Source organism: Schistocerca serialis, chromosome 4 (genome assembly GCF_023864345.2).
Source record: "Schistocerca serialis cubense isolate TAMUIC-IGC-003099 chromosome 4, iqSchSeri2.2, whole genome shotgun sequence".
NCBI lineage: Eukaryota > Metazoa > Arthropoda > Insecta > Orthoptera > Acrididae > Schistocerca > Schistocerca serialis.
In genome coordinates, this window is record NC_064641.1 from 575530520 (window position 1) to 575548109 (window position 17590).

Consider the following 17590-nt stretch of genomic DNA (forward strand, 5'->3'; position numbering starts at 1 on the left):
AGGTTAGTGAATGTGCTGAAAGAGTAAGGTGAGCAAGATTAAATAACCGGAAGTCGTAGCTCCTGATCGTACTTTACTTAGCCATTCAATATCATCGTAAAGAACCAGGGCCACAGGAAAAATACGGCTGGGAGTAAATAAAATTTATGAAGAACAACAAGAATAGTGAACACAAATTTGAAATTTTAAACATAATTGATTAACACAAAGTATGTAGCTTTGTGGGTGTTGATATCTGTTGTCAACGGTAATGTAGGTCAACAGCTCATACTACACTACAGTGCAGCGCCAAATCAATTGCTAATACTGCAAATCATGAATTCTGAAGAAGTATGGGCAGTCGATGAATCATTATTAAATCCTTTGACAAAAATTACAAAGGCAAAGAGAGTAGTTAGTCCACAAATCTGAAGATTTCAACCATGACTACGGAGGACTTCAATCAGCAGTCATGGATCACAGCTGCGGCACGTCGATCGACAATTGTGGCAGTACCAAAGGCGAATTCATAGTCTGTGGCGCGGCTCCCTATACACCAATCTAGCTTCCTGTTGATGCCTATGCATAACGAGATTCTGTGTGAGCTGTGTACAACCCATTTACTGGTTTCCAAAAGTTTTTTGCGTGTGTTGGTGTGTGTTGTAGCGCAAACTAAACTGATTTTGAAACCAGAGTTTGTGGGTGTAGCACAGCAGTGCACATAGCCTTGTTACAATTTTAAATTGCGATCAATTAGATACATGTTACTGTAGACACTGCATGCCAGTTGCAATGAAAAAACTGAATTCAGATATCCCAGGGTGGTTTAAAGCATTTAGTGAACAACTGGACAATGATACAAAAAATACCAAAACACTTTGTTGAATCTTCTCTCTCTCTTCTGTCAACCCTACCTGGTAAGATCCCATATTGATGGAATATACTCAAGAACCACTGGACAAGTGCCTTATAAGCCACTTCCTCCATGGATGACCTACGTTACCTACCTATGAACCTCAGTCTGGCACCTGCTTTTGCTACAGTTTGTTTTATGTGGTCGGATTGCTCTGGATGCTTTATTTTCCTACCTATGCACAATATGTTACATTTCTTTACGTTTAGGGTCAAACAGTCATTCTGCAAATGGATAATGTCTTTCAGCATTGCTACTAAGTTACAATGACATCATCTGCAAACTGTCTGATAAAGCATCTGACACTTTCTACTAAATCAATATACATTGTAAACAGTAATGGTCTTATCACACATCTTTGGATTACTCTGGAAATTACCTTTACATCTGTCAATTTTGATCCATTAAGAGTGGGGTGTTGAATTCTACCTGCAAGGAATTCTTGAGTCAATAAGCTCATATTTTTTTCACTAAACTGCATTGTGGGATGGTGTCTAATGCCTTCCTGAAGTCAAGGAATGCGGCATCAACCTGAGTGTCATTGCCTACAGCACTATAAATCATGGGTCGAAATATAGCGAGCCGAGTTTTGCAAGATCTCCATTTGCAGATTCCACGTTGACTTTTGTAGAGGAGCTTTTCATTCTCCAGAAACAACACAATTCTTGAGCACAAAACATGTTCCATAATTTACAACTGATTGACATCAACAATATAGGTCTGTAATTGTGTGCATCTGTCCTACAGCCCTCCTTGAAACAGACTTGTTTCCAATCGATAGGCACCATTCACTATTCCACAAATTTTTGGTAAAACTGCTGCTAGCAAGGTAGCAAATTCTTACAAATAATCTTTGTAGAATCTTTTAGACATCTCATCTAGTTCTCATCTACTTCCCAGTACCAAGTTACAGTAGTTGCTTTCTTTCTGTGATCAATTACCTCAATACCTGCCCTTTCGACATTCGTATGATGGTTGAAAGGAGGGACTGTATTAAGATTTTCTGTAGTGAAACAATTTCAGAAGATTGAATTCATTATTTCAGCCCTCTCTCTGTTATCCTCTGTTTTGGGCCAATATGCGCCTTGAATGAATGAATGAACAGATGATTTCAAACCGCTTACTGATATTATGTACGACAAAAGCCTCTTACGATTCTTACTCAGATTGGTTGACAAAATGTTACTTTCAAAGTCTTTGAACACTTCTCTCATTGCTCCCCTTATGCTCAGTTTTGCTTCCTTTCAGCTTTTGTTTGACAGCTAAGCTTTGACTTCTCTTGAATCTGAGATGAAGCTCATTTTGTTTATGCAGCAGTTTTCTAACCCAGTTACAAAACTACAGTGGGTCTTTCCCATACTTTAAGAACTTGCTTGGAACATACTTGTCCAAGGCATATTGAATGGTGTTTTCGAATTTTTTCCATTTGTGCTCCACATCTTTGCCCTCACTGAATATTTGTTGCTGAGTACTCAGATACTCTGCAATTTGTTTCCTGTCACTCCTGCTATGCAAAAGTATGTTCCTACCTTTCATAACATTCCTTGTAAAACTCATAGTCATAGCTGCTACCACAGCCTTAGGATCACTGATGTCTTCCTCTGTATTAATTGAGTTGACAAGTTCAGATCTGTTTGTTGCTAGATCTAAGACATTACCTTCATGACTTGGTTGTTTGCTAAAAGTAATTTTTTGACAAGACATTCAGAATAATGTGACAAACCTTAGTCTTTGGAACCAGTTTTGACAGCATGACTTTCCCAATCTGCACCTTGTGCACTGATGTCAACCCATTTTTAGATATGTGCAGACAATGTCTACAAAGTTATTTCCACATATATATACAGAGGGCATGGCTTGTATAATTAACAAACAATTTACCCTTTACATAACCATACACTGATCATACATAATAATTTTTAAGAAAAAAGTTACTAAAAATATACATCCTCATGTATACACTAATAACACTTTCAACAAACTTACTCTGTCACATATTTTTTCTCGACAATCATCCATTTATAAGCTCCAACATCAAACTTGATAATAACTCCATTTACAAACCATTCATCTTTCATATAAATATTCTGCATCAGAGATAGTGAGAACACAAATTTGTTCTGGTATAGCTATTATAATATATGTAATGCAAATGTTCTTATGAATATATCTTACAGCAAGCACAAGATATTTATCAACACATTGTATTTGCCTCATGTAGATTAAATGGTTTCTGGAGCCATTCACTATGAAATGATCTTTTTGTGGCAGATGAGTAAATTAGTTGTTTGTCAAGTTTTCCAACAGCTGTTCAAAGCACTCAGTGACACAATCTATAATGAAAATGTACGAATAATAGAACTGAAACTTCCTGGAAGATTAAAACTGTGTGCCGGGCCGAGACTCGAACTCAGGACCTTTGCCTTTCGCGGGCAAGTGCTCTATCATCTGAGCTACCCAAGCATGACTCATGACCCACCCTCACAGCTTCAATAATTCTGCCAGTACTTCGTCTCCTACCTTCTAAACTTCACAGAAGCTCTTCTGCAAACTTTCCAGGACTAGCACTCATTCTGGAAACATCCCCCAGGCTGTGGCTCAGCCACGTCACCACAATATCCTGTTTTCCAGGAGTGCTAGTTCTGCAAGGATATAAGTAACATGAGACGATATGGAAGTTGAATGCCACATGCAATATTGTTCCATAACTGTGCAGAAGTTAAGAGGGGCCAAACATTCAATAGGGAAATCGAGCAAGTACTACAATCCAGTGTCAGCACCATAACCTTGCTAGCCCGAAACCCTACAACCATCACAGTATCTGTCATAGTTAGAAATTTTGTGGTCTTCATGAGGTTGCTCTGTGTGCTTGACCATCCAGTAGAAGCATTTATCTCAAACAGGCACAGCATGGCTCAAATCACCATGACAAGATCTACAAAAAGTTGGGTAGTGTCCTGTTCGCAGATGAGTCACAGCTTACCCTTGAGAGAAGGTCTTAGAGTACGTTGATCTGCTATGTCACTGGGACACATTACAACCATGCCATATTATGGCGAGGGACTGATACAACAGTGCCATGGTAACTGAGGTGGCATCATGTTAATAGCAGACAATTTTCTATGGCATATGCCTGGCCTGCAGTTTCTTCTTTTTCCTCCCCTTCCTTCTTCACATAAAGACATTGAGAGTCTGAATATGAATGCAGAAGTATGGAACATTATAGACCAAATAAATGCACCACTAACACTTCCACAGCCGAACAATGATTATCTCCATAGGGTGCTTGTTCAGCAATAGGAGGCACTGCCACTAGGCACACTGAGCAGCCTATTTTACAGTATGATGAACTGTTGTACACCCTATACAGCTGTACAAAGGTATCTAACACCGTGTGTGTTCCAGCTTAACGTCAAGTGCTTGCACAATGATCAAGAACAGAAGAGCAGAGAGGCAGTGAGACTGTCAGCCAATAGTATGCTGACGGACCCCTCTCCTGGACGACACAAAGACAGGAGCAACCTCTACCTGAAGAGAATATAAGTGCCGCGTCGCCTAGCTGCTGCCCGAGTTGAAGAAGAGCCATCCTCTGAATGCCACAGCAGTGACTTATGAACTGTGTTGTTTTGCTTGCATTGGAATTGTATATCCTGAAGAACACTGATTATTTGCATGTCACCATTTGCTTGCAACACACCTGTGAATATGCAAAGTTAAGTATTGTAATTTATCTTTGTTGTGGGTTGGCAGGAGAGCCAACACAGATTTACTAGAGGAAGCCGAAAGGCACGCGTTTTAGCTCACGCAGGCTGGCGTGAGGTATGATTACAGTATCAATAGTAACTGGTACTGGCGCCTTGCTAGGTCGTAGCAAATGACGTAGCTGAAGGCTATGCTAACTATCGTCTCGGCAAATGAGAGCGTATTTTGTCAGTGAACCATCGCTAGCAAAGTTGGTTGTACCACTGGGGCGAGTGCTAGGAAGTCTCTCTAGACCTGCCGTGTGGCGGCGCTCGGTCTGCAGTCGCTGATAGTGGCGACACGCGGGTCCGACGTATACTAACGGACCGCGGCCGATTTAAAGGCTACCACCTAGCAAGCGTGGTGTCTGGCGGCGACACCACAATCTTACTGTTGTAAACACCATTAATACAATTTGCTTGAATTGTTGTCTAGCAATCCAAAAAAAGCAGGTTACCTAAGCGCCCTATATTGTACGAGCGGGCAGAACACAACAGTATGTCTCTGGCAAAGAAACATCATGTATGTTCAGTACTAGCCACCTTGTGTAATACTTCTTATTCCACAATGGTGCCGGGAAACATTTCGGTGTCCATAACAATTGACTAATTTTGTTCAGGAGTCTTCAAGATACCTTACCTTATAAGTGTGACTGTGTTTTACACCTGGAAATGTGTGATGCAGTACCAGAAAAATAGTAATCACCAATGAAATCCCTGTGTCACTCCAGTTCTGCACATAAATCCATTTATATCCTTACAAGAAGTTGATTTTTGCAATCAAATGTTAATTTACTTTTTCACATTTCATTTACCATGTTTACCTTCATATCAATAGACGCACAAATCTACATTTGGAACAGTGCAGGATGCTTCTTTCATGCAACTTTCTTATCAACTGTGAAAGTTTGCAGATGAAATTCCTGCTTTTCAAATTATTATACTAAAATTCTAATTTCCACTTCATTTAAGGCATTACATGTAAATTTAAAAAAAAAAAAAACCGGAAAAATCTCTATTCAGCCCGTTTTTGAATGCAGCTCTTGTTGCTTCAAAATTACTCTCACATGAAATCATTTTCACAAACTTTAAAATATTCTGATTCACACATCAACCATTCATTAGCAACTACTATAAGTGAGATACAAACCCCAAGTGACTGTGGCATGTAGATAAAATATGGCTGTTTACCACGGCCACCCTCCTCTTTCTTCCATTCATAAAAACCATCACAAAGAACTACACAACGATTACTCTGTTTGAAGACTGGGAGGTACAATTTTGATAGGAAGAGATTATCATCACGGATGTTATGAGTTGTCAGACCATGTGTTCTGTAGTCACCCTGAAAAGAACAGACAGACCAAAGTGAATTAATTCATTAGGGGGAAAAAAAAAAAAAAAAAAAAAAAAAAAAAAAAAAAAAAAAATCATTTGTCTCTGTAGAAATGGACTACGCATTTCTATGGACAGCTGGAGAGGCAATACTGGAACTACTTAACAATTTTATTAACTTTAAGTACCGTAAAATCATTCCTGCATAAATGGTGATGGCAGAAGATCTCACAAACTACCCAACTATCAGAAACGTCCTGCCAGATTAAAACTGAGTGATCAGACTGGGACTAAAGCATTTGCCTTTCTCAGGCAAATGCTATTTTGACTGAGCTATCCAACCATGACTCATGAACCACCATTACAGCCTCAACCTGTCACTACCACATTCTCGAAACTATTCTATAAGCAATACAACTAGATATCAGTTAAATAATACATAAAGGTTCTGGATGCTGCTGCTGCTGCTGATGATGATGATTGGTTTGTGGGGCGCTCAATGGCGCAGTCATCAGCGTCCGTACAAAGTCGGAATTTTTACACAGTCCAATCTAGCCACTGTCACAAATGATGATGATGACAACACAAACACCCAATCCCCAGGCATAAAAAATCCCAAACCTGGCCGAGAATCAAAGCCGGGAAGGTTCTGGAGTGGGTAGTGGTTGGAATGCCTTATTTACAAGAAAAATGACAAGTTGCATCATGGTTTGGAGTTCACATTAAACTGTGGATCCTCCATATAACTAGCTACGTGGGTCAGTTCAAAGGTCAGAGGAAGGTAAGGGATACCATCTGCATTACAAGCATGCTACAATTTCTATTCGACAAGTTTACTGTTTACTTTATACACATCCAGCTACAAGCTAAATCCAACAGCCAGAAATGAGCCACCCTGTCAAAAACTTTTTTAAGTACATGAGAGTATGCTAAATCTGTTACAAGAGTTAGAGTTTTTATTACAAGTGCTTTACTTCAAACATGAAGTACTGGATTTCATTATTTCTGTCTGAACCTTACAGTCATGAAAAGACATGAAGACTGTACTTTGCATTTAAACTGTTTGTAAATACATCTTGTGTTTCATGTAACCCCAATAGTTTGAAAAATTGTAATGGCAGCTAAAACTTATTTTATGAAATTACTGTAACATGTGTAGTACTGTTGTGAATTACAGGAAAAACAACATTAGCATTTGACAGAGAACTGGAAATAGAGAGCCAATGCAGTAAATCTATACCTAATACAATTGCTATGTTCAAGGGTTAACTGGGCAACATGATTTCTCCTTTCTTCCTTTCATTTTTCAGACAATATTGATCTAAATGTTTCAGATATTATTAATAATGAAAAGCAATATGTATCTCAGAGCTTTAAGTGGTTCACTGAACAACATGAGTAAATGCCAAACGAACACATGGAACGAAAAATTACTTGCCCCTATGAGAAATCCTGCTAACAGAGAGTAAACAATCTCTTGCCTTCATAATGGCATCACTTCAGAGATAACAATAGTGTATAAATTCTCTGGACATACTGCATCTCAATGAAGCCACTCACTGACTATCAAATTGTGGGAATGGCAATTGCTACATTTCATTGCCAGGCATTCTTACAATGCGTGAAGTCCACAGGGAAGACTTCCACACAATCACAGTCTCCTTCATGACACACAGTTTGTTGTGTATAATGTTATGCCACTCCGTCTCCCAAAGCCGAAAAACCTTGCGGCCTAAGACAGAACGCAGGTTAGTTTCAGAGATGCCCATCTCCAGGAGCGGTTTCCACGTATCCTGTTTGGCCAGCCTGTCAGCAAGTTTGTTGGCTGGGATTCTGATGTGTCCTGGGGTCCACACAAACACAACAAACTGGGTTGGTTGGTTTAAAAGGAGGGGGGGACCAAACAGCTAGGTCATCGGTCCCATGTTCCGAATAAAACAATGCCACGAGGCTGAGAATAAAACAAGCAAGACTGACGACAAAATGGAGAGAAAGGAATAAAAAACCCCACGAACGACGGAAGGGCAACAAACACTTTAGTGGAAAAAAGGGGAGAAGAAAACCACAAAAATTCAAGAAACAGGTAGAAGAGATTAAAAAGACAAAACAGATTACCATGGCTGGTTGACCATGAGAATAAAAAGGAGAAGCCAGCCATTCTGCGACACATTAAAACCTCTACCCTAAAAGCACTAGGGTGGAGGACACAGAGTGACAAAGGACATGCGCTAAAATTTAGATCAAATGATAAAACCCACCCTCACAAATAAAATGTAAAACTACATCAGCCGATGAGGTGTTGTCAGTTAAAATTAGTGGCAATGAGTCCGTTAACCGAAGATTTCATTGCAGGGCAGTGCACCAGAATATGGACCACTGTCAACCGGGCACTGCATCGACACTGAGACAGGTCTTTACAGTGCAGGAGGTAGCCGTGGGTCGCCCAAGTGTGGGCAATGCGGAGCTGGCAGAGGACCACAGAATTCCAGTGAGAGGTCCACATGGAGGACTGCCACACATTCAGTCTCCTTAATGGCATGCAGTTTGTTGTTCATACTGTGACTATGCCATTCCATCTCCCAAAGCCGAAAAACCTGGCAATGTAAAAACGAACACAGGCCAGTTATTGGAATGCCGATCTCCACAAGCGATTTCTGTGTACCCTCTTTGGCCAGCCTGTCAGCAAGTTCGTTGCTTGGGATTCCGACGTGTCCTGGGGGTCCACACAAACACCACTGAATGACCCGACCATTCCAGGACATAGATGGACTCCCGGATGGTCGCTACCAAAGAATGACGAGGGTAGCACTGGTCGATAGCTTGTAGGCTGCTCCGGCTTGTAGGCTGCTCAAGGAGTCAGTACACCGAAGAAATGACTCTCCAGGGCATGAACGGATGTTCTCAGGAGCACGAGATATAGCCACCAGCTCTGCAGTGAAAACACTACCACCATCACCATCAGGCAAGGAATGCTGTTCAATATGTCCTACATGGACATACACGAAGCCGACACTACCTTCAGCCATTGAGCCGTCGGTGTAAATCACTTCATGGCCTCAGTACATGTCAAGAATCGAGATGAGGTGACAGCAGAGAGCCACAGGGTGAACTGAGTCCTTTGGGCCATGTGAAAGGTCCAGGCGAAGCCGTGGCCTAGGTGTATACCATGGAGGTGTACATGATTGGACCTTGAGTATAGGTGGTAACGGCAAGGACTCCAGTTCAGATATACGGGATCGGATGCGAACTGCAACTGGAAAGCCCTGACCTGGGCCGCCGATGCAGGTGATGAACCGCCTTGGGTGGGAAAAGGAGACTGTAATTTGGATGAACAGGAGAACTACAAACTTGTGCAACATAACTTGTGAGCAGTTGTGTACCACTGAGGGCGCCGCCGAACCATAAACCAGACTCCCATAGTCAAAGCAGGATTGAACGAGGGCTCTGTATTGCTGCAGCAGCATAGAGCGATCAGCACCTCAATTGGTGTTGCTCAGGCAGTGGAGGGCATTGAAGTGCTGCCAGCACTTCTGCTTAAGCTGACGAAGGTGAGGAAGCCAAGTCAACTGGGTGTCAAAAACCAGTCCTAAAAATCGATATGTCTCCACCACCAAGAGAGGATCGTCAGTAAGGTAAAGTTCTGGTTCCGGATGAACGATATGACGCCAACAGAAGTGCGTAACACACCACTTTGTGGCCGAAAACTGAAAGCCATGTGCTAGGGCCCACGACTGTGCCTTGTGGATGGTTCCCTGTAGGTGCCGCTCAGCAACACCAGTAGTGGTGGAGCAGTACGAAATGCAGAAGTCATCTGCATACAGAGAGGGTGAAACGAACGGTCTTACAGCTGCTGCTAGACCTTTAATGGCCACTAAAAATAGAGATACACTCAATACAGAGCCTTGCGGGAGACCATTCTCCTGGATATGGGCGGGAATTATGGGAGGCACCAACTTGGACATGGAAAGTACGAAGCGACTGGAAATTCTGGATAAAAATTGGGAGCGGGCCTCAGATACCCCACTTGTATTATGTGGCAAGGATACAATGTCGCCAGGTGGTGTCATACAAATTTTCATGAATCAAAAAAGACGGCAACAAGGCTTTGGCACCTGGATAACGCTGTTCCGATGGCAGACTCAAGGGTTGCAAGATTATCAGTGGTAGAGCAACCCAGGCGGAAGCCCCCCCTGGCACAGAGCCAGTAGGCCACGTCACTCCAGGACCCAACCCAACCGCCGACACACCATACATTCCAGCAGCTTACAAAGAATGTTTGTGAGGCTGATGGGCTTACAGCTGTCTACATCAAGCGGGTTTTTGCTGAGTTTGAGCACTGGTATGATGGTGCTCTCCCGCCAGTGCGAAGGAAAGACGCCATGGCACCAGATCCAAATGAAGATCATGAGGAGATGTCGCTTGTAGTCAGACGAGAGATGTTTTATCATCTGACAGTGGATCCAATTGGGCCCAGGAGCTGTATCAGGGCAATGTGCAATGGCACTGAGGAGCTCCCACTCTGTAAATGGGGCGTTATAGAGTTCACTGTGGCATGCAGTGAACAAGAGGACTTTTGCTTCCAACTACCATTTGAGAGGGCAAAAGACTGGGGAGTAATTCTCCGATGCAGAGGCATGAGCATAGTGCTCAGCAAAGTGCTCAGCAATCGCGTTTGTATCGGTAGATAACACACCGTTTATGTTAACACCGGGGACACCTGTTGGGGTCTGGTACCCAAAACCTCATTTGATTTTTGCCAAGAACTGGGAAGGTGACGTATGGCATCCAATGGTCGAGACATACCTCTCCCGACACTCCTGTTTCTGCCTTTTGATAAGATGGCGAACGCAGGCAAGGAGCTGTTTAACGGCTATGAGGTGCCCCTGGGAAGGGTGCCGCTTATGCGCTGCAGAGCTTGCTGACACTCCTTAACTGCCTCAGTGTCTTCCGGCGACCACCAAGGGACTGTCTTTCACTGGGGGCACACTAAAGAACAAGGGACTGCGTTATCCGCTGCAGAAACGATTGTTTTAGTTACCTGCTCAACCAAGCTCATCTGGGCAACCATCCATGGTCCTGACGCCGGGGCAGTGACAGGAAGATGGGGGCAAGTGATCACTACCACACAGGTCGTCATGTGCTTTCCAGTGGATAGATGGGAGAAGGCCAGGTCTGCAAACCGAGAGACCAATGGCTGAATATATGCCATGTGCCACACTGAAATGTGTGGCGGCCCCATTATTTAAGAGGCAGAGGTTGAACTGAGACAGTAAAGTTTCGACATCTCTGCCCCAAAAGGGGCTATTAGTGTAAAAATCTGCCAAAAGTAGGAAAGGTTTAGGGAGTTAATCAATCAGTGCAGCCAATGCATTCAGGGGTACTGCACCATCTGGAGGACAATATATGTTGCAGATAGTTATTTCCTGCATCATCCCTACCCTGACAGTCACAGCTTCAAGAGGGATTTGAAGCGGCACAGGTTCACTGCATACCGAGTTCAGGACATAGACGCAAGCTCCACCTGACACGCTATTATAGTTGTTACGGTTCCTGTAATATCCCTTATAGCCATGGAGGGCAGGGGTCCACATTGCCGGGAACCAGTTTCCTGGAGGGCAATGCAGAAAGCAGGTGTAAAGCTTAACAGTTGCTGTAGCTCAGCCAGGTGGTGGAAAAAACCACTGCAATTCAACCGGAGGATGACGTATCTTGAGGCTGGGAAGGCATGAAGCGCGCAAGGAGGCAGGTTATGCCTCAGTGTCACCTACTGCTTCCAACTGAGTATTTGTAGCCATTTCTATGGTGGATGAGGCATCAGTGAAATCCAGGTCCGCAGGGGACACTGAGATCTCGACTGCATCCTCAGATGCAGAACTGATAGGGAGTGGTGGTGTTGGAGCCACCAGAGCGTCCTGTTTCTTAGCAGTCTTCTTCTTAGTTTGCTTGCTGGGAAGATTTCTCCAAAGCAGCTTCAGACACGAAGGAAGACCGTGAAGCTCTTTGTTGTGCAGCTTTTGGCTCCTTGAGTGTCCGTCCTGGCATTAGTGGAGACCTTGGAAGAGAGGGGCCCAAGGGGCACCTTCCGCACAAGAGGAGCAGGAGGACTGAGGGGGGGCGGGGGGCCTTGCTCCTGGAGTAGGTGCTTTGGGAGCAACAGAGGAAGATTTGCCTCTTACCACCAAGGGAGCGGATGTATTCTGGTGGCCCGGAGGGCCCACTGTTCGTGGCACAGAGTAGGAACCACTAGCACTTGGGACGGTGATGGTGATGTAGCTGCAGCATATGTCAATGTCAACCACATGGGGGTAATATTTCAAATTTAGGTTTAGCGTCTGTGGAAGTCAACTGGTCTAATGTCTTGCACTCCATAATTTTCAGCTCCTTTTGGAGTACTAGGCAGTCTGGCGAGCAGGGGGAGTGGTGCCCTCCACAGTTGGTACAAATGGGAGGTGGCACACATGGAATATCTGGGTGCAGTTGACGTCTGCAGTCTCGACATGTGGCACTGGAAGTGCAGCGGGAAGACTTGCCCAAACTTCCAGCGCTTAAAGCACCGCATAGGGGGAGGGACGTATGGTTTAATGTCACAGCGGTAAACCATCACCTTGAGCTTTTCAGGCAATGAATCACCCTCAAAGGCCAAGATGAAGGCACCGGTAGCAACCCTGTTGTCTTTGGGTCCCCTGTAAACTCGCTGGATAAAATGAACACCCCCATCATTCTAAGTTGGCGTGGAGGTAGTCGCCAGACTGCAAGAGGAGGTCACAATGGAAAATAATCCCCTGGACCATGTTGAGGCTTTTATGGGGAGTGACAAACAGGAATACCATCCAGCTTGTCACAGGTGAGTAACGCTCGGGATTGGGCTGGGGATGCTGTCTGAATCAAGGCTGCGCCGTTTCGCATCTTGGACAGCACCGTCACTTCTCCTCAAGGTGCTCAACGAAAAATTGAGGCTTTGTCAGTAGAAAAGAGTCCCCATTGGTTCAGCTAAAGACTAAAAACCGAGGTGAGTATGGCTCTCTCATTTCTGTAGCTCTACGTTCCTCCCATTGTATAGCGAGGGAGGGAAACTATTTAGGGTCATACCTGTCAGCCTTGTATTCTATCTTGCCCTTCTTAGAGACTGCTCGTGCCATACGGTCACCACCAAGAGATGGCTTAAGTCCACTTCATTGCGGGTTATCCGCCCTGATGCCCACAGGTGCCACCCAGCCACAACAAAAGCCAACTGGCATGATGGCCGTTGTCAGGAGTCCTGATGCTCCAGGAAGGCAGGCATCTACTTCGTGGCATACATGGGGAGTTTACAGTTCAGGCATCAGCAGTGCGATGCCTGTGTTGTCAGGGGGCTACCACCAAATGGGTACATGATGGCCCCACCACAGCGGACTGGCTACCGTGCTGGATATTGGGTGCAGAGAAATCCAATATTGTCATGGGGGCGAAAGAGGACAGGAGACAACTCTTGTACCAAGCGCTGCGGGTTTTGAATCTGTGCCAGACAGTGCGGAACTCGATGACTACTAGAGGTCTCTGTAGCAGTTGCACCATAAGCTGTGGCTGCGCGTGCTCCTGGACCCGAGTCTAATGTGAGGGCGCCACTGTGGAACACGTGGTCCCAGTGGCCAATAGCAACATATCCTGTCGTGTATTTAGGCTGCTGTCTCTCACTCAGCAAGGCAGTCTGGTATTCGCATTGAGTCTGTTGATATCTCGCTGACGGACATCGTGTTTACTCCGCGTGTGCTTACTTCCCATTTACGAGTGGACTTTTTTTGATTTTGTGAGGTTATCTCTTGTGACCCTATTGCTTAATACTTTGTTCTTGATCTTGATGCCTTGATCAGTTATCAATCATCATTCTTGTCCTTCCATTCCTGTTTGTCCATCTTGTTTGTTCGTGGGCCGCTCCCGTTCGGTCCCGCCGCGTTTTTATTAGCGGCAACCCCGTGACCGTTCCTGTCGCAGTTACATCACAATGGAAGATGACATATCCCAGAACGTGTCCTCACCCAAATACTTGATTTGCAGGTGGAGATGCAAAGCCATGACAAGAGATTCAGGAGATTGAATCTAAGAGCACTTGTGCACCACGTAAGGCATCCTTCCCTGTATGGCTTGCACTTCTGTAGAATTTTGGAAGTGGCAGGTCAAACCATAGAATGGGACCTGAACTCATAGGGCCGAAAAGTGTGAGATTCCTTTTAGTCACCTCGTACGACAGGCTGGAATACCTCGGGCCTATTCTAACCCCCAGACCCGCAGGGGGGAACAAATTGGGAATTACTATAATTTTTAGCACTGTTTGAAGGCCATGCGAAGTGCTGAACATTTCAGCACACTTATCTCATAGGAATGTGATTACAATGCCAGCCACTAAGACGACTGGATACATTTGACTCCTCAAGAACAAGAGATTGGCTGACGGTGGTCCTTAGGGAGAGGGGGGGGGGGGGGGGGGAAAAAAAAAAAAAAAAAAAAAAAAAAAAAAAAAAAAAAGAGTTTTAGAGTAAGCACAGAAGTGTCAAAATGTTTACGAAACTTTAAAGAAAAAGTACGTAAATACATAAGTAAATAAATGTAGTGACAGAAAAAACCTATTGATGCAAATGAAATATAATCACAGTTGAGTTTCAATTTGAAGTTATAATCAATTATATATATAAAATTTGTTTCTACATGAGCAAATGACTCCGAGGCTCCATCGTGACAAGTGAGCTACAAAATAGCTTCCAAATCTGCAGGTAGTGCCAGGCTGTATTGAAAGTGAACATTAAAAAACATATAATAGGGGTAGTGTAGATTTTTGTGCAGTGTAAGTGTTTAAGATCGAGCAAGTCACACATCTTTGTCATACAGTGAAAAACTGCATTGCTGATATGGCTGCAGATGAATAGCATCAGTTGACACAAGGGGCATCAAAGTTCAGCATATCCCATTATACTCGATTCCACTCATGCATTTGATTCCATACTGGTGAGTTTCATGCATGGAGTAGACATCGACTCAACTGCACGTGGGGATATTTTTGGTGCAGTGGAGATAGTAACTGGTTTCTTTGGGACGGAAGGGAAATGGCTGGTAAGCACAACAGATGGTACACTATCAGTTTGAGGAGAGCAAATTGGTATTACTACCTTGATAAGGGAGAAACTGGAACCTGCCTTGGCCTCACTGACAGCTGCATTCATTGGCTGATACATCAAAAGGTATTATGAGCTGAGTCGATTACAGTAAGTGAATCACAGAGGTTGTTGTCGGTGCTATGAACTATATTTGGGCACTCACATTGAGACAACATACATTTAAGTAACCCTTGGCTGAAGTTAAAGCTGAATGTTCCGATATTCCCTACTATTCTGAAGTAAGGCAGTTGAATCATCAAAAAGTCTTCAAAAGGTTTTGAAATTTGCAAGAAGAGACTGAAATATTCCTATAGGTAAGTCGAAAGAGGGACACATGATCCTTGTTGGATTGTTGACCTCTCTTTATCATCGACATCACAAATTATTTCTTTTCATTTGGCCTCTCAATGCACAGGGAAAATCATTTGGTAACATGCATAGTGGACATGACTGGTGCTTTCCAGCAAAAATTGAACTTATGAAAAAATCAGTTTGCATAGTTCATATCAATTCAGGCAGGCTAGAAAAAATTTTTACCTTCGTAGTCTCAGATGTTATTGAATTTAGCATATATTAAAATGAAGGACTAAGTAAGGAACACACATTTTTTGTTTTCTCTAAAAAAATTTCTGTTCTGAGATACAGCCCTCCAAAGATGACACTGCGCATTTTTTAAAATGTTGTATCTCTGGAACAGTTCTACTTTTTTGAATTTGAAAGATAATTGCTTTATGATCACAAAGAAATACTCCATTTGGACTCTTATCTGTTAAAGTTCTTTCATTATATTGTTCTGAACTTTTTAATTTCCATAAATTATATATATATATATATATATATATATATGCAATGGCATTTTTGAAAAAAAAAATTTTTTTGAAAAAACAATTTCCATAAATTAAAAGTTCAGAACAACTGTTGACTAGTACCATGTAGTTCTAAATTCCTTGAAAAGGAGAGCAAATAAAACATCATTGTATGATGATCCCTGGAGAAATACATAAACAGACAAAATTGTGTCAACCGATCCTGTTGATACCAACCATAGACTAACCTGTGATATAGTGATTATGTGGCCTGTGACCAATGATAGGCCTACTTCAATGTAAGCTGCTGGTTTGTAAACAAAAGGTGTTTAAAACTTGCAAGAAGGATATGCTGACAAGACAATTCTTGTTAAAATATTATATTTATGTGTGTATCACTGTGTAGTTATCCTAATAACAACTACTACTTATTCATACACTTCCATTCAGAAATGTTCCAATGACAAATCTGATTTGCTAGTATATTGACAGAATTTTCATTACAAAATTAGCACTTTAATTAAACTGACTTTTTGGGCCTTCAAGACCTGTCTGGACTTTTTTTACACTGACATAAGGTAAGAAGGAAATTGTTAAACAGTTCTATCTGGTCCTTACCATGGCCGCTATAGTAGCAAACATAATACATTCATTATTGTGTCCTACGAACACCAATAATTTCTTCCATTTTGCAATGTTTAGTTTAGTGACAATACCGAGACCGATAATAAATGCTAAGTTACACATAACTTTCGACCTAATTTACCTTGTGCCATGGTGGTATCATTCCCCAGATCATTGGGACAATTATTCTATCGGATGTTTTGCCCAGCTGATGTCCTGATATAATAGCAGGTAAAACTTCCGTTGGTGCAATGTTTGTTGATGGTCTGTAGACATGGTACTTGTCATCCATGTGTTTCCACTCTGGAAGACAATAAGTGTTCGAGTCCTTCCTACGATAAGTAGTTGCCTTGCATATACATTCTGGGTCAAGTGTACTGAAATCAAATGTTTTTCACGAATGAGATTCAATTACATCACTAGTTACGTTTAACAGCAATTCATTGCAGTAAGTAATGGAAAACAGGACATAGTTCACTGCACAAAGGCTCACAATGCAGATATTTAAGTAAATTATTAATTAAAAACATCATATACCAAGCCGTTCTTCCACACATTTCTGACGAATATGAACAGTGTACAAATTTTCACATAACACAATATTTCCGCTGTCAACAAACCAACTTTCAACTGCGAAAATTACCGCTTTCTTCATATTATCTTTGCCTCGTACAGTGAAGCGCTGCCAACGCCATAAACTAGAATTGACCTTTATAGAACTTAATTTTTCGTTTCCCGGTAAGCTGTAAAACAAATATTACAGTAAGATTCTAGATAGTGCACATATGTTAGCTGACTGGTTGTTATATGATTCACACAGTACGTTCACTACAAAATTTTAACGAGCAAGCTGTCGCCTGGACGACAGTTACTCAGATTTAATTAAATATAAAATATTATCATCTTGTCATTTTGAACAATAATATACGTAAGTCATGTTGTAAAGATGCATATCATCTGGAATACAGAATGGGAATAATATAACATAGAAATAAATATGTGTCTTCAATATAAAAAGTACGTATGGCTAAATCTTTGCCATTTACAGGCACTATTGACTTCTCT

At 42.5% G+C, this 17590-nt stretch overlaps 1 protein-coding gene across 2 annotated transcripts in view; it reads right to left on the reverse strand.

The window, feature by feature from the left end:
- LOC126475312 (abasic site processing protein HMCES-like) overlaps window positions 1-17198 on the reverse strand; it is a 97499-nt gene extending 80301 nt beyond the window's left edge. For both annotated transcript variants that reach the window (XM_050103089.1, XM_050103090.1), the window contains exons 1-3: window positions 17063-17198; window positions 16668-16902; window positions 5783-5977 (exon numbers count right to left, since the gene is read on the reverse strand). In XM_050103089.1, coding sequence (XP_049959046.1) covers window positions 5783-5977; window positions 16668-16902; window positions 17063-17082 — 450 coding nt within the window. In that variant the 5' untranslated portion in view covers window positions 17083-17198. The remainder of the gene's footprint in view (window positions 1-5782; window positions 5978-16667; window positions 16903-17062) is intronic.
- Window positions 17199-17590: the final 392 nt, after the last annotated feature.